The 27,305-nt window shown below is 40.1% G+C and overlaps 1 protein-coding gene and 1 non-coding gene across 2 annotated transcripts in view; one reads left to right on the top strand and one right to left on the bottom strand.

Moving 5' to 3' along the window:
- Nucleotides 1-12,025: 12,025 nt before the first annotated feature.
- LOC148192222 (uncharacterized) overlaps nt 12,026-27,305 on the bottom strand; it is a 31,897-nt gene continuing 16,617 nt past the window's right edge. The window contains exons 2-6 of the mRNA XM_088100054.1: nt 18,949-20,203; nt 18,585-18,798; nt 17,734-18,524; nt 16,162-17,382; nt 12,026-12,310 (exon numbers count right to left, since the gene is read on the bottom strand). Of these exons, the coding sequence (XP_087956180.1) occupies nt 12,026-12,310; nt 16,162-17,382; nt 17,734-18,524; nt 18,585-18,798; nt 18,949-20,203 (3,766 nt within the window). The remainder of the gene's footprint in view (nt 12,311-16,161; nt 17,383-17,733; nt 18,525-18,584; nt 18,799-18,948; nt 20,204-27,305) is intronic.
- LOC148192223 (small nucleolar RNA R71) lies at nt 19,550-19,657 on the top strand. The gene has a single exon (XR_015782746.1). It is a non-coding gene; the product is annotated as a small nucleolar RNA R71 (small nucleolar RNA).

Here is a 27,305-nt window from a genome sequence, read left to right as displayed (position 1 = left end):
CAGGTTTTAAGGTGAATTTGGTGAAAGAAGTGAAGAAGGAGAGAGATGGAATCAGAAAAGACATCAAAAAGTGCAAAAGGAGAAGCCGAAGTCACCGCTCAGCGGCAGTTTACCGCTGAGCGGCACTCAGGAAGTCACGGGAGGTCCGCTGAGGGGCAAAAAGGCCGCTGAGGGGAAGAAACGTCTCACGCACTTACCGCTGAGCGGCACTTTTATGGGCTTGGACCTAATTTTCTGTAATTTACGAATAATATATAAGCTTTAGGGTTTCCTAGGGTTAGGAATCTTTGGCTGGAACGAAGCAAACACTCTCTCTTCCACCCCTTTGAAGGAGGATCTTGGATGCTGAGGCTTCCTCTTCACCTTTTTAGGGTTTTATCTTTCCTTCTTTCATTGTAATTCATCTAGGTTCACCATGAATATGGTGAACTAAACTCTGTATGTTTGTTGGGGAATCAATGTAATCTTTTGAGGCTCTCATATATGGAATCTGTTTTTACATCTTTTAATTAAGACTTATGCTTTCTTTCATCATTAGTTAGGCTTTTTCCTCTTTGCTTAATGCTTGCATTGTTTAACTCATTCGATGCATGATTATTGGTTTTGTCGATACGGGCGCGTACGGGGAAGTCTAGATCCGGGGAATTTCTCCCAATATTATATTGGTTGTCGTTAAGCTCCTGCACTTATGAACTGATCATTAGGAATGCTAGGAATTGTATGAACTCGTGATTAGGGAGAAGCCTTCTTGAAAGGTACTTTAGAGAGTGGCATTAACAATGATGATTTGAATGTTGAATTCCTAAAGTATGTGAGAGTGGATAAGATGAAATTGACCCCCAACAACATATTCATCCATAAATTTCATTGAAAGTGTTTATCTTTTGCTTTTTGCCATTGATCAAAACTTCATGCATACATATTTAATTTTCGTCTTTTGCATATAAAATCCAAATATTTCGTTTTTAAGTCTTAGCTAATCAAGAAACTACACAACTAAACTAGGTCGTGAGTCCTTTGGGAAGAACGATACTTGGTCTTACCAAGTTTATTACTTGAACGATTCGGTCACACTTGCCGATTGAAAAACAAGTTTTTGACATCATAATTTGGTGTTCATAAATTTGTCCATCAAGTTTTTGGCGCCGTTGCCGGGGACTCGTGGTTTAACTGGTTAATTTATGTGATTATTGATTATCTTTGACTTATTTTTTTTTATTTTTAATTTAAATTTCGAATTTTTTTTTATTTTATTTTTCTGTTTATATTTTTCAGTTTGTAGTTTATTTGATTTTATTTTATTTTTCTGTTTTCTGTTTTTCTGTTTTCTGTTTTTATTTTCTGAATCTTATATCTTCTCTTATATCTTTTTGTGCTAACCAAATCTTTTCTAGGGTTTTGTGTTCTTGTGTATGCAGGAGGCAATTCGAACTAGGAGCAAGAAAACAACAGAACCTCTGCTTGAAGGATTAGAAGACAGTAGACGGAGGAGAAGAATCCGAACATCTAGAGAACTTTTTCCTCCTCCGGAAACTCTGTTGCAACCATCACCACAAGGTTCTGACAATAGCACAGAAAATATGGAGAACAATAATATCAGAAGAACTCTTGCTGATTACACCAATATAGCTGGACCTCAGCACTTTAACAGCATAGCTAGACCAAGAGTCAATGCAGCTAACATGGAGGTCAAACCAGCACTGATCCAACTGGTGAAAAGCAATCAATTTAATGGGTTATCTCATGAAAGCCCATATGAGCACCTTACTACATTCAATGAAATTTGCAACACAGTCAAAATTAATGGGGTGCCAGATGAAGCGATCAAACTTAGTTTGTTTCCTTTCTCATTGGGAGGCAATGCCAAGCTTTGGTTGAATTCTTTCCCAGAAGGAAGTAGTCTTAACTTTCCTTGGAGGTCTTGGTTCACAAACCAAGATGATGCTTGACGCCTCAGCAGGAGGAAATATCAAATGGAAAACTCCAGAGGAAGCTACAGAAATCATTGACAACATGGCTACTAGTGATAATGAGCTGCACAGTGAGAGAGGAGCTCCTATGCAACAAAAAGGGGTGCTTCAATTACAAACACATGATGCCTTGCTAGCTCAAAATAAAATTCTAACTCAATAGCTGGAAACTCTGACGAAAACCCTTGCACAATTACCTAAAAAGTTGAAAACTGCTGCACAGGTACAAACCCAGTTGTGCGAATTATGTGGAGGTGACCATATCAATGGTCAATGTGCCTTTCCAGTTGAAGCTGTAGAGGACGTTAATTTTATGGCCAATCAATTTCCATACCGTCAAGGGAATTACAATCAAGGGTGGAAACCACACCCAAGCATTGGTCAAGGACAAACTGGGCAAGCTATTCAATATAATAAGCAGCAGCAGCAACCAACCTTTTGGCAACAGTTATCTATGCTTAATGAAAGATCAACAAGGTTGGAAGAAACTCTTCAGCAATTCATACAGAAAACTGAATCTTCTCAAAAGAGCACTGAAGCTGCTATAAAGAATTTGGAGATTCAAATGGGTCAGATTACCAAGCAATTGGAAGAAAGGCCAAATAGAAATTTTGGGGCTAATACTGAGGTTAACCCTAGAGAAGAGTGCAAGGTGGTAAAGAATGTGAATGAAGAGATAATTGAGTTAGAAGAAGGAGAAACAGAAGAAAGAAGAGAAATAGAGAGCAAAAATACTTTTCCTTTTCCAATAAATCAAGAGAAACAAATGGACTTCACAGAATTATTCAGAATGGTGGATAATGAAGCACCTTGGGAACAGATTCTACAGAAAATTGCAGTTTACACAAAATCTGATGAAGAAATCTCTACAAAGAAGAGACGTAGAGATGATGAGGCAAAAGAGTGTATAACTGTTAAAAAAGAGTCATTCCCTCCTAAAGCATCAGATCCAGGCAGTTTTTCTATCCCTTGTACCATAGGGAAGAAAAAGGTAAAGAAAGCTCTCCTTGATTTAGGTTCAAGTGTTAACTTGATACCTTATTCTTTACTGGAGCAAATTGGCAATGTTAAAGTGAAACCTGCAAAGGTTAAAATAGTAATGGCCGATGGATCTTCAAAGGAGCCATGTGGGATTGTAGAGGACATTATAGTTTGTGTTGGCAAACTTCAGTTCTTGGCAGACTTTGTGGTGATGAAGATGGAGACAGAGAAGATACCTATCATACTTGGAAGACCGTTTATGAAAAAGGCCAGGGCTATCATTGATGTAAATGAAGGTATAGTGGTGCTCCAGGACAGAGAGGAGAGAGTGGTGGTAGACGTCTTCAAAGATGAGACGCAAGCAAAGGAGGAAGAGGCTAGTTATAAAGATGCATTTCGAGATGCACCCATGACTAGCCATAAAGATGAAAATCTCAAGGTTGCATATAACCATTGTTTGTTGTTTCAGGTACCCAAGGAAGAAGAGATAGGAAGAGGAGAAGAAATTCCTAGTGACTGGGAGAAAAGAAGACTCCAACTTGGCACACTTGTAAGAATCAAGAACAAGTTGTGGGTTGTGAAGGGCTTTAAAGAGAAGGAGATGATAGAGATAGAGTCTCCATATTCTAGAATGACCAAAACAGTTCAAAGGAAATAGCTGAGGAGTTGGTGGAATGACAACAGCAACTATAAAGAAGATGGAACTTGAACTTTATTGGGTGAAGCTAATGACGTTAAAAGAGCGCTTGTTGGGAGGCAACCCAGTAGATTTAAAGACTTTTGATTTGGTTTTTGTAATTTTTAATTGTGAACATTATTTTTGTAATTATTTTGTTGGAAATAGCATCTACTGAAGGATGCTAGGTGGTTAAGTATCTACTGAAGGATACTATGTTTGTAACACCTACTGATGGGTGTTGGTAAGAAAATTTTGCACCTACTGATGGGTGTTGGTGGATTTTGGGTCAGGCTCGTGACGTTAAACAAGCGCTACCTGGGAGGCAACCCAGTTGATTGAATATTTCTGTTTGTTTGTTTTAGTTAGGATTTGCATAAGCATTTTAAACATTGACTTGCAGGGAACCAGTGAGGGGCATGTATGGGAGGCACGTAGGTTAAGAAAAGAAGGAGAAGAGCACATCACGAAAGTGTCGCTGAGCGGTAATTTACCGCTGCGCGGTACTCTCGCAGAATGGGCTTTAGTTCCCCTTAGCGGGACCCGAGCCCATTAGGGTATTTTTATACCCCAAGTTGCGTTTTAGGTTTTCTATCCAGGCTCTTCTCTGCACAAACACTTCCACATACCTTTTCCAAGGTTTTCCACATCTTTTCATTCTTTCCTCTTGAAAATTTCTCTTCCACTCACTTGCTCACTAGTGTTCCATTCAAGTTTGGGGTTGGAAGAGAGTATCTTAGCTTGGAAGCATTCTTATTGCATCTAGTATCTCCACCCAAGTAAGTAAAATGCATTTTGTTCATTCTAGGGTTCTTGAATTGGAATGTGATTGTCAAAGCATGAATATTTAGGGGTTTTGATTTCTATGCATGATTTGATGATATATTTGATGTTTGAACCGATTAAACTGTATGATTATGAACTGGAAAACTGAAAATTGCATTTGGGTGGAGTTAGGAAAGCTTTAAAACAGGTTTTTCAAAAATCTGCAGAGTTACCGCTGAGGGGTAAACTGCCGCTGAGCGGCACTCTGCCAGATTTGGTTTTTCTGTTTTTTTTTTTGTGATCTGGAATGTGGTACTGGTGGCGCTGAGGGGAAATCTGGCCCTCAGCGGTGGTTTAGTTTCGAAAAGAGTTGTGTTCTGTGTTTTACTAATGATTAACATCATGTTCTGTGGTTTTGTATTTGTGTTTTGAATGTAGGAATGGCATCCTCTTCAGGAAAAAGATTGAAAACCATGGCAACCAAGAGAAAGGAAAAGGAACCAGAGCAACCCCAATCTAGCAGGTTCCTCTCTAGGAAACATGATAAGCACTTTAGGGTGGTTCAGGACAGGAGACTTCTGATGGAAAGAAAGGTTGGAATGATACCTAACTTTGCTCCTCAATTTGAAGAGCAAGTGTTAGGGAATGATTGGGGAAAGCTAGCCACTTATCCTGCACCTGCCAACATAGCTGTGGTAAAGGAATTTTACACCAATGCAAAGAAGATTGGTGATTATCCAGCTGAGAATTATTTGGGTTATGTCAGAGGCCATGCTATCAGGTATGATCCTGATTCTATTAATAACTTCCTGGACACTGTATGGGCTGGTGAGCAGTGCCAGTTTGCTCTTTGCATGGAGGAAGGTGCTGATTATGAGGATGTGGAGAGAGTATTGTGTATACCTGGAGGACACTTCCAAAGGAATAGATCTGGCTCAGTGGTTAACATTAGGAGGACGAATTTGACTCCTCTTGCAAAGTATTGGATGACGTTTTCTCATGCCAACATTCAGCCATGTTCACATGTGTCAGATATTACTCTCAGCAGGGCACTATTCATCTACTGTGCCATCAGAAATTTAAATGTTAATATTGGGCAGGTGATAGCTGATGAAATTAGTGTATGTGCTAACACCTCAAACAACAAAGCACCACTAGGACATCCTTCTTTGATCACTCACCTTTGCAAGCTAGCTGGGGTGGACACTTCTGTTCCACCATTTGAGAGGCCAAGAAAAGCTATTGATGAGGCCTATTACAGACAGTATTGTGGAGGTGAGGAAGCAGCTCAGCCAGTTCCACCACGCCGGGCTCGTAGAGAGAGAGGGCCAGCACAGAGCCAGACATCTGCTGATACACATGAAGCAGAACCATTCCAGATGAGGGACATGTATATGTCTCTTATAGGTGCTCAGTTGCAGTCCATTCACAGAGGGCAGGTGGCCACTGCTGAGATGATTGTGGGGATGTATGATACACCTCCAGCCCACAGGTGGACTATGGATGAATTCCATAATGTGGTAGCTTGGCCAGAAGAACCAGTGCATGGAGGAGCTGGAGCAGCTGAAGCTTCAGCTAGAGAGATGGAAGAAGATGAAGCTGATGATGATGATGCATTTGAAGATGAAGAAGATGAGGAGGAAGAGGAAGATACAGAGGATAGCTCAGACTGATGAGGAGCTGAGATAGCATTTACTGATAAATGCTATCATATGATTATGCTTTTGTGGTTTAAGTTTTCTGAACTTATTTGTTTTTGTTTTTAGATTAGGGTTTGATGTACTCTATTGAACACCTGGTTTGATGATGGTTTGCTATTAACTATGATTGTGTGATAAGTAATACTGAATGATGCTTATTGATTGATTGATGTTGAGATGATGTGCACATTAAAATGCTTATACAGGTGATTCACAAGCTTTGTGAACAAATGCATGATATCATGATTGTGATTGTGAAATTAAGCAGGATGTGTATGTCAAATGTGAATGAGCTTATATGTGAGGTTTTGAGCTCCAGAGTTGTTATTGTTGAATGTTATTACTTTGAAAGTATGAATGATTTTGCCCAGGTTTTGTATGATTGAACAATTGCTTGTTTTGCATCATATGATCAAGGCCTTTTGTTGGAAACCTTTTTATTGGCCAAATTTGTAAAATTAGCCCACTAAAAGAGAACACTTTGTGTTCTATCCTTTTGAACCCTTAGCCTTGAACATATATTGAAACCCTTGATTGAAAATCTTTACCTTGAGTTAAGTAGAAGATCTTGTGTGATATTGTTAAATGTTCAAGTTTAGGGTTGTTGGGAAAACATGAAAAGCATTGAGCTAAGAGTTAAAAAGTAAGAATATACAAAGAAAAAGAAAAGAAAAGAAAAATAAGCAAAGCTCAATGCAAAGGCAAAAGAAAGTTGGGAATGAATAAGATGATTGTGTTGTTATGATTCTCTTAACTCAAGGATTTTGTGATCCAGAAAAACCAATTTTCTTGTTAGCCTAGCCACATTATAAGCCATTGAAAAGTCCTTGTGATGATGCATGCTTGTGAATGTTTTTGATTGTGGTAAAATGAAAGGCAAAGTTAATTCATGTGACATTGTGATAATAGAGTGAATGAGTGATTACTTCTTATACACTTGTGTGTGAGTGAAACACTTTATCTAGTGAGGAAATATTCCCTTAGCACATGAACATCCATGCTTAAGTGATTGATCATTCATGAAAAATAGCATTTGTTGGAATTTAAGTGACTTTGTGAACACTAAAGCATGTGCATATCTTGATTGAAATATTGGTCATAAGTTTGATTGAAGTTTTTACTTATCTTGAAAAGAAGACTTTTGAATAAGTGAACCATCATAAGAATTGGTTGAAGATTGAGTTACATCTTGTTTGCTTGAGGACAAGCAAAGTTCTAAGTGATGGACAAATTTATGAACACCAAATTATGATGTCACAAACTTGTTTTCAATCGGCAAGTATGACCGAATCGTTCAAGTAATAAACTTAGTTAGACCAAGTATCGTTCTTCCCAAAGGACTCACGGCCTAGTTTAGTTATGTGGTTTCTTGATTAACTAAGACTTACAAACGAAATATTTGGAGTTTAATATGCAAGACAGAAAATAAACATGTATGCATGAATTTTGATCAATGGCAAAAAGCAAAAGATAAACACTTTCAATGAAATATAGATATGAATATGTTGTTGGGGGTCAATTTCATCTTATCCACTCTCATATTTTTAGGAATTCAACAGTCAAATCATCATTGTTAATGCCACTCTCTAATGTACCTTTCCAGAAGGCTTCTCCCTAATCACGAGTTCATACAATTCCTATCATTCCTAATGATCAGTTCATAAGTGCAGGAGCTTAACGACAACCAATATAAAATTGGGAGAAATTCCCCGGATCTAGACTTCCCCGTACGTGCCCGTATCGACAAAACCAATAATCATGCATCGAATGAGTTAAACAATGCAAGCATTAAGCAAAGAGGAAAAACCCTAACTAATAATGAAAGAAAGCATAAGTCTTAATAAAAAGATGTAAAAACAGATTCCATATATGAGAGTTTCACAAGATTACATTGATTCCCCAACAAACATACAGAGTTTAGTTCACCATATTCATGGTGAACCTAGATGAATTACAATGAAAGAATGAAAGAATAAACCCTAAAAAGGTGAAGAGGAAGCCTCAGCATCCAAGATCCTCCTTCAAAGGGGTGGAAGAGAGAGTGTTTGCTTCGTTCCAGCCAGAGATGCCTAACCCTAGGAAACCCTAAAGCTTATATATCATTCGTAAATTACAAAAAGTCAAATCCAAGCCCATTAAAGTGCCGCTCAGCGGTAAAATACCGCTCAGCGGTGAGTGCGTGACTTGTTTTCTCCCCTCAGCGGCCATTTTGCCCCTCAGCGGACCTCCCGCAAGCTCCTGAGTGCCGCTCAGCGGTAAATTGCCGCTGAGCGGTGACTTCGGCTTCTCCTTTTGCACTTTTTATTGTCTTTTCTGATTTCATCTCTCTCCTTCTTCACTTCTTTCACCAAATTCACCTTAAAACCTGCACAAAAACACTGAAATCAAGCATAAACCTGTCCAGCTCTCTTATTTCCAAAAATATAAAGAAAAGCATGATTTCAAGCTAGTTTCTAAGTGTAAAGGTTGCTTTTAATGTCAATTTTAATCATAAAAATAACAGTTTTTCAACTGTTATCACAACCCCAAACTTAAAACTTTGCTTGTCCTCAAGCAAATAAGATGTAACTCAATCTTCAACCAATTCTTATGATGGTTCACTCATTCAAAAATCCTCTTTTCCAAGATAAGTAACAACTTCACTCAAACTTATGACCAAGAGTTTAATCAGGATGTGCACATGTTTTAGTGTTCACAAAGTCATTTAAATTCCAACAAATGCTATTCTCATGAATGATCAATCAATTAAGCATGGATGTTCATGTGTTCATGTAATATTTCCTCACTAAGTCAAGTTTTTCACTCACACTCAAGTGTATAAGAGAGGATAACTCATTCACTCTACTATCACAATGTCACATGAATCAAATTTGCCTTTCATTTTACCACAATCAAAAACATTCACAAGCATGCATCATCACAAGGACTTTTCTATGGCTTATAATGTGGCTGGGCTAACAAGAAAATTGGTTTTTCTGGATCACAAAATCCTTGAGTTAAGAGAATCATAACAACACAATCATCTTATTCATTCCCAACTTTCTTTTGCCTTTGCATTGAGCTTTGCTTCTTTTTCTTTTCTTTTCTTTTTCTTTGCATATTCTTACTTTTTAGCTCTTAGCTCAATGCTTTTCATGTTTTCCCAACAACCCCAAACTTGAACATTTAACAATACTACACAAGATCTTCTACTTAACTCAAGGTAAAGATTTTCAATCAAGGGTTTCAGTGTATATTCAAGGCTAAGGGTTCAAAAGGATTGAACACAAAGTGTTCTCTTTTAGTGGGCTAACTTTTACAAATTTGGCCAATAAAAAGGTTTCCAACAAACGGCCTTGATCATATGATGCAAAACAAGCAATTGATTCAATCATAGAAAACCTGGGCAAAATCATTCATGCTTTCAAAGTAATAGCATTCAACAATAACAACTCTGGAGCTCAAAATCTCACATATAAACTCATTCACATTTGACATACACATCCTGCTTAATTTCACAATCACAATCATGATATCATGCATTTGTTCACAAAGCTTGTGAATCACCTGTATAAGCATTTTAATGTGCACATCATCTCAACATCAATCAATCATAAGCATCATTTAGCATTACTTATCACACAATCACAGTTAATAGCAAACCATCATAACAAACCAGGTTTCAAATAGAGTACATCAAACCCTAATCTAAAAACAAAAACAAATAAGTTCAGAAAAGTTAAACCACAAAACATAAGCACATGATAGCATTTATCAGTAAATGCTATCTCAGCTCCTCATCAGTCTCAGCTGTCCTCTGTATCTTCTTCTTCTTCCTCATCTTCAGCATCTTCAAATGCATCATCATCTTCAGCTTCATCTTCTTCCATCTCTCTAGCCGAAGCTTCAGCTGCTCCAGCTCCTCCTCCATGCATTGGCTCCTCTGGCCAAGCTACCACATTATGGAATTCATCCATAGTCCACCTGTGGGCTGGAGGTGTATCTTACATCCCCACAATCATCTCAGCAGTGGCCACCTGCCCTCTGTGAATGGACTGCAACTGAGCACCTATAAGAGACATGTACATGTCCCTCATCTGGAATGGTTCTGCTTCATGTGTATCAGCAGATGTTTGGCTCTGTGCTGGCCCTCTCTCTCTACGAGCACGGCGTGGTGGAACTGGCTGAGCTGCATCATCACCTCCACAGTACTGTCTATAGTAGGCCTCATCAATAGCTTTTCTTGGCCTCTCAAAAGGTGGAGCAGAAGTGTCCACCCCAGCTATCTTACAAAGGTGCGTGATCAAAGAAGGATGTCCTAGTGGTGCTTTGTTGTTTGAAGTATTAGCGCACACACTAATCTCATCAGCTATCACCTGCCCAATATTAACATTCAAGTTTCTGATAGCACAGTAGATGAAGAATGCCCTGCTGAGAGTAATATCTGACACATGTGAACATGGCTGAATGTTGGCATGAGAAAACGCCATCCAATACTTTGCAAGAGGAGTTAAATCTGTTCTCCTAATGTTAACCACTGAGCCAGATCGATTCCTTTGGAAGTGTCCTCCAGGTATACACAATACTCTCTCCACATCCTCATAATCAGCACCTTCCTCCATGCAAAGAGCAAACTGGCACTGCTCACCAGCCCATACAGTGTCCAGAAAGTTATTAATTGAATCAGGATCATACCTGATAGCATGGCCTCTGACATAGCCCAAATAATTCTCAGCTGGATAATCACCAATCTTCTTTGCATTGGTGTAAAATTCCTTAACCACAGCTATGTTGGCAGGTGGAGGATAAGTGGCTAGCTTTCCCCAGTCATTCCCTAAAACTTGCTCTCCAAATTGAGGAGCAAGGTTAGGTATCATTCCAACCTTTCTCTCCATCAAAAGTCTTCTGTCCTGAACCACCCTAAAGTGCTTCTCATGTTTCCTAGAGAGGAACCTGCTAGAGTGAAGTTGCTCTGGTTCCTTTTCCTTTCTCTTAGTTGCCATGGTTTTCAATCTTTTTCCTGATGAGGATGCCATTCCTACATTTAGAACACAAACAAAACCACAGAACATGATGTTAATCATTAGTAAAACATAGAACATAACTCCTTTCGAAGCTAAACCACCGCTGAGGGCCAGAATTCCCCCTCAGCGCCACCAGTACCACATTCCAGATCACACAAAACCAGAAAAATCAAATCTGGCAGAGTGCCGCTCAGCGGCAGTTTACCCCTCAGCGGTAACTCTGCAGATTTTTGAAAAACCTGTTTTAAAGCTTTCCTAACTCCACCCAAATGCAATTTTCAGTTTTCCAGTTCATAATTGATGAAAGGGTCGCACCTCCCACAAAAGTTGTGCATAAAAGAATGCAGTACAGTACTAGGAAGTGACTCCTAAGTCGTCTCTCAAGGACCAATTTGGGTTCAGTCTCAGATCAAACACGTAGTGGGGGGTTTGTGAAAGTGTTTTTGTGAATGCAATTAAACTAAATTGACATCGGAAATTAAATAAAACCGAATATAATTGAAAGCATTAAAGTGCATGAAAATAGTAAACCGAACAGTCCTAAACCAAACATTGCACACCAGCGAGATAATTAAATTTGGCGTGAAAACTAAATGTGTGATCCCCTTGAAATTGCTAAATCATAAATCACATAAGTTAGACATGAAATCGCCAAATGAAAATGAAACTGCTAAATTAGAAAAATTATCATTGTAGCGGGAATAAAAAAAATGCAACATTCAAGATAATAATTGGAAGACAATGTGTTAGCAATTTAATCACGATGCACTGGGATAAGAAAACGCAACTCTTTAGCTAATAAATAAAATGCAATGTGGCTGGAAAACGTCATGTGTACCCCTCTGGATGTGACACCCATGTGCCCTCCTCCAAAAGTAAATCATCATCCTTTTTCCTGAAATTGAAATCATGCCTCTCATGTGCCGAGAATCACCTCTTCTTCATTCTCCCAAAAAAAACAAGCATAACATTAAATCTTTGCAGACGTGACAGCAACTCCCTTCCATCACCGTGGCACCATTTCAGCATCCGCACCTTTCCAGCCAAGCCGTGACACCGTGCAACTTGCCTTTCGCGTGCACACATCAACTGAATGGAATCCCGTGAGTGGATGAAGGGTGACAGCTGCTCCCTGGACACCAACCTCCAAGACGCGTGAGTTTCTTCTAATGAATTGGAAGTTTCTTCAACGCTTGCAGCTGGACGTGGTAGCACCTTCCAGCGCACACTTTCTAAATGAAATAAAAGTAAAGACTTTGCTCTCAATCACCGTGTTGCTAACGTGTTGCTGCATTTGCTCAAGCACATTCTCAATCACCGTGCCTTCTTCCAAATGCTGGATGGACCGCTCACCTCCATTCTCCACGTGAAACCCCCTTGTGTGCTGGAATAAAAGAGACTTCAATGCAATTTTTATTGAATCAATTCAAAGCAGCAAGCAAATCACCAAAATTAAATCAAGGAACTCTCCATTCCTCCGTAACAGCGTGCATCATCTTTCTTAAAAAAAATGTTCCAGCCAAAAACTAAAACTCACGAAATGAGGGTGGCGGCTAGGGCTTTTCAAGAGCCGTGGGTCACCTTTAATAATGGGGTCCACACAAAAGAAAAACCTAGGTCTAAATCACTAACTTCTAATTTTTGGGTCTACTCTAATTTACCAAAAATTGACCCATAATGTAAGAGTTGATACAAAAATTCTAAACTACTGAATTACAATTTAATTAATTCTAAAATGTCTGTGTGGAGAGTCTTTAATTTATTCGGCATTCTTCCTGATGTCCCAAAATGTATTTCCGAAATTTTCCTGCATTTCAAAAAATGCACTTAATCAGCTCAGAAAATCCAAATTAGCACAATTACAAATTTCCGACCAAATTAAGCGGAATTCGAAAAACGGGGAAATGCCAAACAATTAAACACAATTCCCTGGTTTATTTAAGTGCAATAAACTAAATCTAATTCAAGAAATAACGACTCATCAAAATAGACCACACTTAGTCTTTTGCACTCCTGGGCAAAACTAAAACGAAAACCAGGGAACTACTCAAACATCAGGGAGTTGACACAGACTCGACAGACAGACAACAAAGACTCCAAAACAGAAACACAGTTGCACCATTCTCACAAAATCTGGACGGTAAAAGGTATAGGCAGAATCCCACACAGAGTCAATGAAAGCAAATACTCAAAGAATCATCCAAACAGTTCAATACAAGGAAAACATTCAATCAGTTCAAGAGATGAATCAAAAGCAACAGAGCCTCACAGATGCACACAATCAGTGTTTCCCTCAAGTGTTTAAGGTAAATCAATGTCACTCAATGCACTCAAGAAAGCAATCACAAATAGACTTGGCAAGCCTCTAATATCAACACTCAAGCACATACGCATGTTCAAATCAAAAGGTCTTTTCATGGTTGTAATGGGGCCAAGGACAAGGGAGGGTATATTTGGATAAGAAGCTACAAACCATAAGGAACAGAGGAGCAATGGGGAACAAGTGTAAACACATTCAAACACACCCACAACCTCTAATACCATCCTCTTCTTGACTCCATTATCCACAATTATTCCCACAAATTTTTTATTATTATTTTTTTTCACTACTTTTCTGCTCTCTTTTTTTTTTCATCCTGTCTCTTTTCTTTTCTCCCTTTTCAAAACAAAACTGTAAAAGACAAGATACACATATATTTACCAAAACAAAACAAGAGAGGAACCAACTAGCCAACTCATCAGAAACCCCCAAGAGACCACACTTGTTCCCAAAACACTTCCAAAGCTCCAAAATTCCCTAAGGTTAAGGTAATCATTGTTTTTCACTGAGGCTAGTGTATGAGCTTCAAAACAAAGAAATGGTGGAAAGTATAGGCTAAAAGGGTTTTCAAAGGATTAGAACAAGGTGAGCTTATTTGGCTAGAGAGGCTCAAGAACAAAACTGCCTTTATCACTTCCAAACATGCATATCAGTCAAGAATTATCAACAAGAGTAAAGCCAAGGCATATGTGCAAGCAATCAAGAGACATATCACACACAAGAAAGAACATAAAGTGGCTCAAATCTCACACAGGGCATTTGTGTCACAATCAATTCAACTCTCAAACATCATGATCATCTTCCAAGCAAAGAAAAGCAAGGAATCCAACATCTCAGAGTATCAATGAAGTGAAGGAAAACTGACAACCTAACCACAATCCAGAATTTACGAAAAGCATGCAAAACTGTACACAAGACACAACAAACTACATAAAAACCGAAACATGAACAAAGAAACAACCTCCCCTAATAGACCACACTTAAACGACACAATGTCCTCAGTGTGTCACAATCAGTAGATCAAACAATCAGAACAATTATCAGATATCGACAAAGTGCAATAAAAGTGAGGGGGGGAGGAGAAAAGAAACTCCCTTAGTCAGATGGGAGGATAGGTGGGGTGGACCAAAGACGTCTCCTCCACCACTACATCCACTAAAGAAGGGTTGCTGAGGAAAGGCTTCAGTCTATGCCCGTTCACCTTGAAGCTTTTAGCTGTAGATGGACCTTGGATCTCTACTGCACCATAAGGATAAACATTAGTCACAACAAAAGGTCCAGTCCATTTTGATCTCAACTTACCGCCCATGAGGCCGAGTCTAGAGTTATACAACAAAACCTGTTGGCCCACCTCGAAGTCCTTTCTAACAATAGAACTATCATGGAACTTCTTTGTCCTTTCCTTGTAGAACTTCGAGTTCTCATATGCCTCCAATCGGATCTCATCCAATTCATTCAGTTGCAACTTTCTTTCCTCTCCAGCTTGGTCCATGGAGAAGTTGCAAATCTTCACAGCCCAATATGCCCGATGCTCAATCTCGACCGGTAGGTGACATGCTTTTCCGAAGACAACCCGGTAGGGAGACATCCCTATCGGTGCTTTGTAAGCTGTCCTGTGAGCCCAAAGAGCATCGTCTAACCTATTGCTCCAATCTTTCCTGTTGGGCTGGACAATCTTCTCCAAAATCCTCTTAATCTCCCTGTTGGAGATCTCAGCCTGCCCATTTGTTTGGGGGTGGTATGGTGTAGAAATTCTGTGCGTCACCCCATATTTCTTGAGCAAAGCTTGCATGGATCTGTTGCAAAAATGGGTTCCTTGATCACTAACAATTGCTCTAGGTACTCCAAACCTACAAAAGAGGTGAGATCTAACAAAATCTACAACAACCCGAGCATCATTAGTCCTGGTGGCTCTAGCTTCCACCCATTTTGAAACATAATCCACAGCAAGGAGAATATAAGAGAAACCAAAAGAAACAGGAAAAGGACCCATGAAATCTATACCCCATACATCAAACACCTCACAGAACAACATAGGTTGTTGAGGCATCTCTTGTCTCTGTGAAATTGATCCTCCTGCTCTCTGACAAGGCTCACAAGTGCTGCAGATCTTCTCCGCATCTTTGAAGATGGAAGGCCAATAAAAACCACAGTCCAGCACCCTGCGAGCTGTTCTCTGTATCCCCAGATGACCACCAGGTGAGGAGGCATGACAAAACTGCAGGACCGAGTCAATCTCATGGTCCCGAATGCATCTCCTAGTAACCTGGTCACTGCACAACTTCCACAGATATGGGTCATCCCAAACATAATACTTAGCATCACTCTTAATTTTAGCAATCTGAGCACGTGATGCTAGGGGAGGAAAAACAGAAGCAACCAAATAATTTACAATGTGTGCAAACCAAGGAGTGGGGTGAGAGTAAGAAATCATCAACAAACTCTCGTCAGGAAAGGTATCCTGTATGGGAAACACATCAGCTTCATTCCCAGCTTTTTCAATCCGGCTTAAGTGGTCTGCAACCAAATTTCGTGCTCCACTCCGGTCTTCAATTTGCAAGTCAAACTCCTGGAGCAGTAGCATCCACCTGATCAATCTAGGCTTCGACTCCGCCTTTTTCAATAGAAACTTTAGAGCTGCATGGTCAGTATACACAATAACAGGTGATCCAAGCAAATATGACCTAAACTTATCAAGGGAAAAAACAATTGCCAACAACTCTTTTTCAGTGGTGGTATAATTTGCCTGTGCAACATCCAAAGTGCGTGAAGCATAGTAGATCACTCTCGGCAGCTTGTCAATTTTCTGTGTCAAGACAGCCCCTAATGCATAATTAGACGCATCACACATGAGCTCAAATGGGGCTGTCCAATCCGGTGCCTGAATGATAGGGGCGGTAGTCAAAGCTTCCTTCAGGCAATCAAACGCCTGCTTGCATCTTTCATCAAAAGAAAAATCAATATCTTTCTGCAGCAGTCTGGACAAGGGAAGCGCCTTCTTGCTGAAATCTTTGATGAAGCGCCTGTAGAAACCTGCATGTCCAAGAAAAGATCGCACCTCTCGCACGCAAGAGGGGTAAGGCAACTGCGAAATCACAGATATCTTAGCAGGGTCTACCTCTATTCCCTTTTCAGAAATGATATGCCCTAGAACCAAACCTTGTCCAACCATGAAGTGACATTTCTCAAAATTGAGAACAAGGTTTGTTTCTATGCATCTTTTCAAAACTTTTTCCAGACTGTCTAAACATGCATCAAAGGAGGATCCATACACAGTAAAATCATCCATAAACACCTCTATGCAATTCTCAAGAAAGTCGCTAAAAATGCTAAGCATGCACCGCTGGAAGGTACCAGGGGCGTTGCATAGACCAAAGGGCATCCTCCTATAGGCAAAAGTGCCAAAGGGGCAGGTGAATGTGGTTTTTTCTTGATCCTCAGGAGCAATATTTATTTGAAAGTAACCAGAAAAACCATCAAGAAAACAATAATGAGATTTACCTGCCAGGCGCTCCAGCATCTGATCAATGAATGGCAGGGGGAAATGATCTTTCCTGGTTGCTTGGTTGAGCCTCCTATAGTCAATGCAGACTCTCCAACTGTTCTGCACTCTAGTTGGGATAAGCTCATCCCTCTCATTCTTCACCACAGTGAGGCCAGTTTTCTTGGGCACAACATGGATGGGGCTAACCCACTGACTATCTGAAATAGGGTAGATGATCCCAGCTTGCAAAAGCTTGGTCACCTCCTTCTTGATGACGTCCATGATCACGGGGTTTTGCCTTCTTTGTGGCTGTCTCACTGGCCTTGCCCCATCTTCCAAAAGAATTCTATGCATGCATGTGGATGGGCTAATACCAGGTATGTCAGCCAAACTCCAACCAATGGCCTTCTTGTGCTTCCTCAACACACCAAGCAACTTCTCCTCTTGAACAGAATCAAGGGAGGTGGAAATGATCACCGGTTTCTTCTCATCATCCTCCAAGTACACGTACTTGAGGTTATCTGGGAGCTGTTTCAACTCAAGAGTAGGTGCCTGCAAGTCAGATTCATTTGTACTTCCTACAAAGTGGTTAGTGCATTCTGACTCCAAAGAATTCACAGGTAAAGGCGGAACACCTATCTCATCAAGCTCCAAATCCATATCCATGACAATTACATTATCAACATTATCCATATCAGAAACATCATCAACATCATGGATATTAAAATTCTCTTCAAAATCAACATCATTCTCAAATTCAGATTCAATGCATGTATGTAGAGAAGATAGAAAAGAATGCTCTTTCTTATGCAAAGAATCAAAATCATCAACAACATATCTATCAATAATGTCATCCAATGCATCGATCCTAAACAGAGAATGGTCCTCAGCTGGAAATTTCATTGCATCAAGGATATTAAAATCAACAACAATATCAGCAAATTCCATAGACAAAGTTCCAGCATACACATCAATCTTAGTTCGGGCAGTTTTCAAGAATGGCCTGCCTAAGATAATGGGAGCGGATCCATGAGAGAATCCCTCCTCCATTTCCAAAACATAAAAGTCAGCAGGAAAAATCAATTCACCAACCCTAACCAAGACATCCTCTATGAAACCTGCTGGGTGGGTAACACTCCTATTGGCCAACTGAATGACCACACCCGTGGTTTGCAAAGGACCAAGAGACAAAGATGCATATATAGACAAAGGCATGACATTAACAGAAGCACCCAAATCAAGCATGGCATTTTCAAATTTATTGTTTCCAATCACACAAGGAATGCAAAATATACCTGGGTCCTTGCACTTTTCAGGGATGTGCGGGACCGACTTACCAATAAGCGCAGATACATTCCTTCCCATGCTAATCCTCTCATTTCCCTTCATCTTCCTCTTGTGTGTGCACAACTCCTTCAAGAATTTGGCATACTTCGGTATCTGCTTGATGGCATCAAGTAGAGGTATGTTCACCTCTACCTTCCTGAAGGTCTCCAGAATTTCCTTATCCACATCTTCCATCTTTTTGCTAGGAAGCCCCCGTGAAGGGAATGGTAGAGGGATAGGTCGGTCAACCAATGGAGAAGGTGCGGCAGCGGTGGTGGTGGAAGAGGGAGAAGATCCACCTGAAGAAGAACCACCAGCTGGAGAAGAAGATTCACCATCCTCAAATGCCTTGCTCGGACCGTCATGGTCGTTCTTTCTAGGACAAGTAGCAGGCATGGGTGTAGGTGTAGAAGCGGGCTCTGAAGGCACAAAAATCTGCTTCCCTGATCTAAGGGTTATGGCGCTCACATTCCTTGGGTTCTGCACAGTCTGGGATGGCAACTTATCCGAATTCTGAGACTGCGCCTGGTTTATCTGAGTAGCCATCTGACCCATCTGGTTAGTGAGACTCTGTATGGAAGCTCTAGTCTCCTGCTGAAACTGCAGGTTCTGCATAGTCATCTGTCTCACTAACTCTTCCAATGAAGGTTCAGACGAAGTGGAAGGTTGGGCAACTGGTTGGGCAGGTGCCTCTTGTTGCTGCTGTTGTTGTTGCCTCTGGTGTTGTTGCATAGGTGGAGGCACATATCTGTTAGGTGCTCCAGCATTCTGGAAAGGTGGTGCCTGCTGTTGATGCTGTGGCGCATTGTTCCATCTCAGATTGGGGTGATTCCTCCACCCTGGGTTGTACCTGTTGCTGGATAAGTCATGATTTTGCTGTTGTTGCTGCCTGTTGTTGTAGATGTTCGTAGCATAAGCCTGAGGCGCCTCAGAGGCAGCAGAGTGCTGCAAAGAAGGACAAGCATCTGTATAATGGTCACTAGAAGGACAAATAGCACATAGTCGTGCAACAGATGCAGATGGAGCTGCAGATCTCTGGTTGGTAGTCAACTGTGTCACCATCTTTGTAAGAGAGTCAATCTTTCCTTCCAACTTGCTTTCAACAGCTGATAAAGACTGGGCAACAACATCATGTACGCCCCTCACCACAATGGCATCATTCCTGGTGCTAAACTGCTGGGAGTTGGAGGCCATCTTCTCAATCAATTGCCTGGCCTCAGCAGGTGTGGTGTCTCCAAGAGCTCCACCACTGGCAGCATCAATCATACCACGGTCCATGTTGTTCAAACCCTCATAGAAATACTGGACAAGGAGATGCTCAGGTATCTGATGGTGGGGACAACTAGCACAAAGTGTCTTGAATCTCTCCCAATACTCATATAAGTTCTCTCCACCAAGCTGCCTAATACCAGTTATGTCTTTTCTGATAGCTGTGGTCCGGGCTGCTGGAAAAAATTTATCTAAGAACAGCCTCTTCAGATCATCCCAGCTAGTGACGGATCTAGGCGCCAAACCATACAACCAATCCTTAGCAACATTTTCCAATGAATGAGGGAATGCCTTTAAGAAGATGTGCTCTTCAGGAACATCATGTGGTTTCATACTAGAACAGACAATGTGGAATTCCTTCAAATGCTTATGAGGACTCTCACCTGCAAGACCATGAAACTTGGGCAACAAATGGATCAGTCCAGTCTTGAGAACACATGGAACGTCCTCATCAGGATATTGGATGCACAAGCTTTCGATATCGAAATCAGGTGCAGCCATCTCCCTAAAAGTCCTCTCGCGAGGTGGAGGTTGTGCCATATTGTTCTCAGTGTGAAAAACAACAGAATCAGAATCAGAGTCACGTGCAGATGCAACAGATGCAGTAGATGCAGTATGCACAAAATACTCAGCAGTGGGATGCACAGTATCCAATGGAACAGACTCAAAAACAGACTCTAAAGATAAATTCCTAGAATGCCTAGCTAACCTATGAAAAGTTCTATCAATCTCCGGATCAAAGGGTGGTATAGGCCCAGGATTTCCCCTAGTCATGCACTAAGTCAGAACACCCTAAAATCATGAAACGATATCACAAAAATTTTGAACACACAAAACAACCTAAACAACCAAATCACACACACTCAAACACACAAGACAAAACACAACACACACACAACAAAAACCTAAGACCGAACCATTGGTCCCCGGCAACGGCGCCATTTTGATGAAAGGGTCGCACCTCCCACAAAAGTTGTGCATAAAAGAATGCAGTACAGTACTAGGAAGTGACTCCTAGGTCGTCTCTCAAGGACCAATTTGGGTTCAGTCTCAGATCAAACACGTAGTGGGGGGTTTGTGAAAGTGTTTTTGTGAATGCAATTAAACTAAATTGACATCGGAAATTAAATAAAACCGAATATAATTGAAAGCATTAAAGTGCATGAAAATAGTAAACCGAACAGTCCTAAACCAAACATTGCACACCAGCGAGATAATTAAATTTGGCGTGAAAACTAAATGTGTGATCCCCTTGAAATTGCTAAATCATAAATCACATAAGTTAGACATGAAATCGCCAAATGAAAATGAAACTGCTAAATTAGAAAAATTATCATTGTAGCGGGAATAAAAAAAATGCAACATTCAAGATAATAATTGGAAGACAATGTGTTAGCAATTTAATCACGATGCACTGGGATAAGAAAACGCAACTCTTTAGCTAATAAATAAAATGCAATGTGGCTGGAAAACGTCATGTGTACCCCTCTGGATGTGACACCCATGTGCCCTCCTCCAAAAGTAAATCATCATCCTTTTTCCTGAAATTGAAATCATGCCTCTCATGTGCCGAGAATCACCTCTTCTTCATTCTCCCAAAAAAAACAAGCATAACATTAAATCTTTGCAGACGTGACAGCAACTCCCTTCCATCACCGTGGCACCATTTCAGCATCCGCACCTTTCCAGCCAAGCCGTGACACCGTGCAACTTGCCTTTCGCGTGCACACATCAACTGAATGGAATCCCGTGAGTGGATGAAGGGTGACAGCTGCTCCCTGGACACCAACCTCCAAGACGCGTGAGTTTCTTCTAATGAATTGGAAGTTTCTTCAACGCTTGCAGCTGGACGTGGTAGCACCTTCCAGCGCACACTTTCTAAATGAAATAAAAGTAAAGACTTTGCTCTCAATCACCGTGTTGCTAACGTGTTGCTGCATTTGCTCAAGCACATTCTCAATCACCGTGCCTTCTTCCAAATGCTGGATGGACCGCTCACCTCCATTCTCCACGTGAAACCCCCTTGTGTGCTGGAATAAAAGAGACTTCAATGCAATTTTTATTGAATCAATTCAAAGCAGCAAGCAAATCACCAAAATTAAATCAAGGAACTCTCCATTCCTCCGTAACAGCGTGCATCATCTTTCTTAAAAAAAATGTTCCAGCCAAAAACTAAAACTCACGAAATGAGGGTGGCGGCTAGGGCTTTTCAAGAGCCGTGGGTCACCTTTAATAATGGGGTCCACACAAAAGAAAAACCTAGGTCTAAATCACTAACTTCTAATTTTTGGGTCTACTCTAATTTACCAAAAATTGACCCATAATGTAAGAGTTGATACAAAAATTCTAAACTACTGAATTACAATTTAATTAATTCTAAAATGTCTGTGTGGAGAGTCTTTAATTTATTCGGCATTCTTCCTGATGTCCCAAAATGTATTTCCGAAATTTTCCTGCATTTCAAAAAATGCACTTAATCAGCTCAGAAAATCCAAATTAGCACAATTACAAATTTCCGACCAAATTAAGCGGAATTCGAAAAACGGGGAAATGCCAAACAATTAAACACAATTCCCTGGTTTATTTAAGTGCAATAAACTAAATCTAATTCAAGAAATAACGACTCATCAATAATCATGCAGTTTAATCGGTTCAAACATCAAATATATCATCAAATCATGCCAAGAAATCAAAACCCCTAAATCTTCATGCTTTGACCATCATATTCAACATCAAAACCCTAGAATGAACAAAATGCATTTTACTTACTTGGGTGGAGATACTAGATGCAATGAGAATGCTTCCAAGCTAGAATGCTCTCTTCCAACCCCAAACTTTGATGGCACACTAGTGAAAAAGTGAGTAGAAGAGAAATTTTCTTAAGAGGGAAGAGTGAAAAGATGTGGAAAACCTTGGAGTAGGTATGTGGGAGTGTTTGTGCGAAGAAAAGTCTGAAATTGTGAAAGAATGCGCAGCTTAGGGTTTAAAAATACCCTAATGGGCTCGGGTCCCGCTAAGGGGAACTAAAACCCTATTCTGCGAGAGTACCGCTCAGCGGCACTTTCGTGAAGTGCTCTTCTCCTTCTTTTCTTAACCTACGTGCCTCCTAGACATGCCCCTCACTGGCTCCCTGCAATTCAATGTTCAAAAATGCTTATGCAAACCCTAACTAAAACAAATCAACAAAAATATTCAATCAACTGGGTTGCCTCCCAGGTAGCGCTTGTTTAACGTCACGAGCCTGACCCAAAATCCACCAACACCCTTCAGTAGGTGCAAAATTTTCTTACCAACACCCATCAGTAGGTGTTACAGCCATAGTATCCTTCAGTAGATACTTAACCACCTAGCATCCTTTAGTAGATGCTATCTCCAACAAAATAATTACAAAACTAATGTTCACAAATTAAAAATTACAAAACCAAATCAAAAGTTTTTAAATTCACTAGGTTGCCTCCCAGCAAGCGCTCTTTTAACGTCATTAGCTTGACCCAATAAAGCTCAAGTTCCATCTTCTTTATAGTTGATGTTGTCATTCCACCAACTCCTCAGCTGTTTCCTTTGAACTGTTTTGGTTCTTCTAGAATATGGAGACTCTATCTCTATCATCTCCTTCTCTTTAAAGCCCTTCACAACTCACAACTTGTTCTTGATTCTAACAGGTGTGCCAAGTTGGAGTCTTCTTTTCTTCCAGTCTCTAGGAATTTCTTCTCCTCTTCCAATCTCTTCTTCCTGGGGTACCTGAAACAACAAACAATGGTTACCTGAAACCTCAAGATTTTCTTCTTTACGGCTAGTCATGGGTGCATCTTGAAATGCAGCTTTATAACTAGCTTCTTCCTCCTTTGCTTGCATCACATCTTTGAAGACATCTACCACCACTCTCTCCTCTCTGTCCTGGAGCACCACTATACCTTCATTTACATCTATGATAGCCCTGGCCGTTTTCATAAACGGTCTTCCAAGTATGATAGGTATCTTCTCAGTCTCCATCTTCATCACCACAAAGTCTGCCAAGAACTGAAGTTTGCCAACACAAACTATAATGTCCTCTACAATCCCACATGGCTCCTTTGAAGATCCATCGGCCATTACTATTTTAACCTTTGCAGGTTTCATTTTAACATTGCCGATTTGCTCCAGTAAAGAATAAGGCATCAAGTTAACACTTGAACCTAAATCAAGGAGAGCTTTCTTTACCTTTTTCTTCCCTATAGTACAAGGGATAGAAAAACTGCCTGGATCTGATGCTTTAGGAGGGAATGACTCTTTCTTAACAGTTATACACTCTTTTTCCTCATCATCTCTACGTCTCTTCTTTGTAGAGATTTCTTCATCAGATTTTGTGTAAACTGCAATTTTCTGCAAAATCTGTTCCCAAGGTGCTTTATTATCCACCATTCTGAATAATTCTGTGAAGTCCATTTGTTTCTCTTGATTTATTGGAAAAGGAAAATTGTTTTTGCTCTCTATTTCTCTTCTTTCTTCTGCTTCTCCTTCTTCTAACTCAATTATCTCTTCATTCACACTCTTTACCACTTTGCACTCTTCTCTAGGGTTAACCATAGTATTAGCCCCAAAATTTCTATTTGGCCTTTCTTCCAATTGCTTGGTAATCTGACCCATTTGAATCTCCAAATTCTTTATAGCAGCTTCAGTGTTCTTTTGAGAAGATTCGGTTTTCTGTATGAATTGCTGAAGAGTTTCTTCCAACCTTGTTGATCTTTCATTAAGCATAGATAACTGTTGCCAAAAGGTTGGTTGCTGCTGCTGCTTATTATATTGATTTGCTTGCCCAGTTTGTCCTTGACCAATGCTTGGATGTGGTTTCCACCCTTGATTGTAATTCCCTTGACGGTATGGAAATTGATTAGCCATGAAATTAACATCCTCCAAGGCTTCCACTGGAAAAGCACATTGACCATTGATATGATCACCTCCACATAATTCGCACAACTGGGTTTGTACCTGTGCAGTAGTTTTCAACTCTTTAGGTAATTGTGCAAGAGTTTTAGTCAGAGTCTCCAGCTGTTGAGTTAGAATTTTATTTTGAGCTAGCAAGGCATCATGTGTCTGTAATTGGAGAACCCCTTTTTGTTGCATAGGAGCTCCTCTTTCACTGTTCAGCTCATTATCACTAGTAGCCATGTTGTCAATGATTTCTATAGCTTCCTCTGGAGTTTTCCATTTAATATTGCCTCCTGCTGAGGCATCAAGCATCATCTTGGTTTGTGAACCAAGCCCTCCAAGGAAAGTTAAGACTACTTCCTGTTCTTCAAAGCCATGCGTGGGTGTTTTTCATAGCAGACTTTTGTATCTATCCCATGCATGCCCCAGTGATTCTTCCATGCCCTGCTTAAATGAAGATATCTCTTGCTTGCCTTTTGTCACCTTTGATTGTGGAAAGTACTTGTTCAAAAACTTTGTTACCATTGCTTCCCACTCTGTGAAACTTCCTTCTGGAAAAGAGTTCAACCAAAGCTTAGCATTGCCTCCCAGTGAGAAAGGAAACAAACTAAGTTTGATTGCTTCGTCTGGCACCCCATTGATTTTCACTGTGTTGCAAATTTCATTAAATGTAGTAAGGTGCTCATATGGGCTTTCATGAGATAACCCATTAAATTGATTGCTCTTCACCAGTTGGATCAGTGCTGGTTTGACCTCCATATTGGCTGCATTGACTCTAGGTCTAGCTATGCTGTTAAAGTGTTGAGGTCCAACTATATTGGTATAATCAGCAAGAGTTCTTCTGATATTATTATTCTCCATATTTTCTGTGCTATTGTCAGAACCTTGTGGTGATGGTTGCAACAGAGTTTCCGGAGGAGGGAAAAGTTCTCTAGATGTTCTGATTCTTCCCCTCCGTCTACTGTCTTCTAATCCTTCAAGCAGAGGTTCTGTTGTTTTCTTGCTCCTAGTTCGAATTGCCTCCTGCATACACAAGAACACAAAACCCTAGAAAAGATTTGGTTAGCACAAAAAGATATAAGAGAAGATATAATATTCAGAAAATAAAAATAAAAAACAGAAAAATAAAATAAAAATTCGAAATTTAAAAATAAAATAAAAAAAAATAAAAAAATAAGTCAAAGATAATCAATAATCACACAAATTAACCAGTTAAACCACGAGTCCCCGGCAACGGCGCCAAAAACTTGATGGACAAATTTATGAACACCAAATTATGATGTCACAAACTTGTTTTCAATCGGCAAGTATGACCGAATCGTTCAAGTAATAAACTTAGTTAGACCAAGTATCGTTCTTCCCAAAGGACTCACGGCCTAGTTTAGTTATGCGGTTTCTTGATTAACTAAGACTTACAAACGAAATATTTGGAGTTTAATATGCAAGACAGAAAATAAACATGTATGCATGAATTTTGATCAATGGCAAAAAGCAAAAGATAAACACTTTCAATGAAATATAGATATGAATATGTTGTTGGGGGTCAATTTCATCTTATCCACTCTCATATATTTTTAGGAATTCAACAGTCAAATCATCATTGTTAATGCCACTCTCTAATGTACCCTTCCAGAAGGCTTCTCCCTAATCACGAGTTCATACAATTCCTAGCATTCCTAATGATCAGTTCATAAGTGCAGGAGCTTAACGACAACCAATATAAAATTGGGAGAAATTCCCCGGATCTAGACTTCCCCGTACGTGCCCGTATCGACAAAACCAATAATCATGCATCGAATGAGTTAAACAATGCAAGCATTAAGCAAAGAGGAAAAACCCTAACTAATAATGAAAGAAAGCATAAGTCTTAATAAAAAGATCTAAAAACAGATTCCATATATGAGAGTTTCACAAGATTACATTGATTCCCCAACAAACATACAGAGTTTAGTTCACCATATTCATGGTGAACCTAGATGAATTACAATGAAAGAATGAAAGAATAAACCCTAAAAAGGTGAAGAGGAAGCCTCAGCATCCAAGATCCTCCTTCAAAGGGGTGGAAGAGAGAGTGTTTGCTTCGTTCCAGCCAGAGATGCCTAACCCTAGGAAACCCTAAAGCTTATATATCATTCGTAAATTACAAAAAGTCAAATCCAAGCCCATTAAAGTGTCGCTCAGCGGTAAAATACCGCTCAGCGGTGAGTGCGTGACTTGTTTTCTCCCCTCAGCGGCCATTTTGCCCCTCAGCGGACCTCCCGCAAGCTCCTGAGTGCCGCTCAGCGGTAAACTGCCGCTGAGCGGTGACTTCGGCTTCTCCTTTTGCACTTTTTATTGTCTTTTCTGATTTCATCTCTCTCCTTCTTCACTTCTTTCACCAAATTCACCTTAAAACCTGCACAAAAACACTGAAATCAAGCATAAACCTGTCCAGCTCTCTTATTTCCAAAAATATAAAGAAAAGCATGATTTCAAGCTAGTTTCTAAGTGTAAAGGTTGCTTTTAATGTCAATTTTAATCATAAAAATAACAGTTTTTCAACTGTTATCACTAAGTTTGGGGTTGTGATAACAGTTGAAAAACTGTTATTTTCATGCTTAAAATTGATACTAAAAGCAACCTTTATACTTAGAAACTAGCTTGAAATCATGTTTTTCTTCATATTTTCAGAAATAAGAGAGCTGGACAGGTTTATGCTTGATTTCAGTGTTTTTGTGCAGGTTTTAAGGTGAATTTGGTGAAAGAAGTGAAGAAGGAGAGATATGGAATCAGAAAAGACATTAAAAAGTGCAAAAGGAGAAGCCGAAGTCACCGCTCAGCGGCAGTTTACCGCTGAGCGGCACTCAGGAGTTCACGGGAGGACCGCTGAGGGGCAAAATGGCCGCTGAGGGGAAGAAACGTGA

This window comes from Vigna umbellata, chromosome 10 (assembly GCF_029865625.1).
Source record: "Vigna umbellata cultivar VRB3 chromosome 10, Vumbellata_1.0, whole genome shotgun sequence".
Lineage (NCBI taxonomy): Eukaryota > Viridiplantae > Streptophyta > Magnoliopsida > Fabales > Fabaceae > Vigna > Vigna umbellata.
The sequence above is the reverse complement of the archived record's forward strand: the minus strand, read 5'-3'. Positions and strand labels throughout refer to the sequence as shown.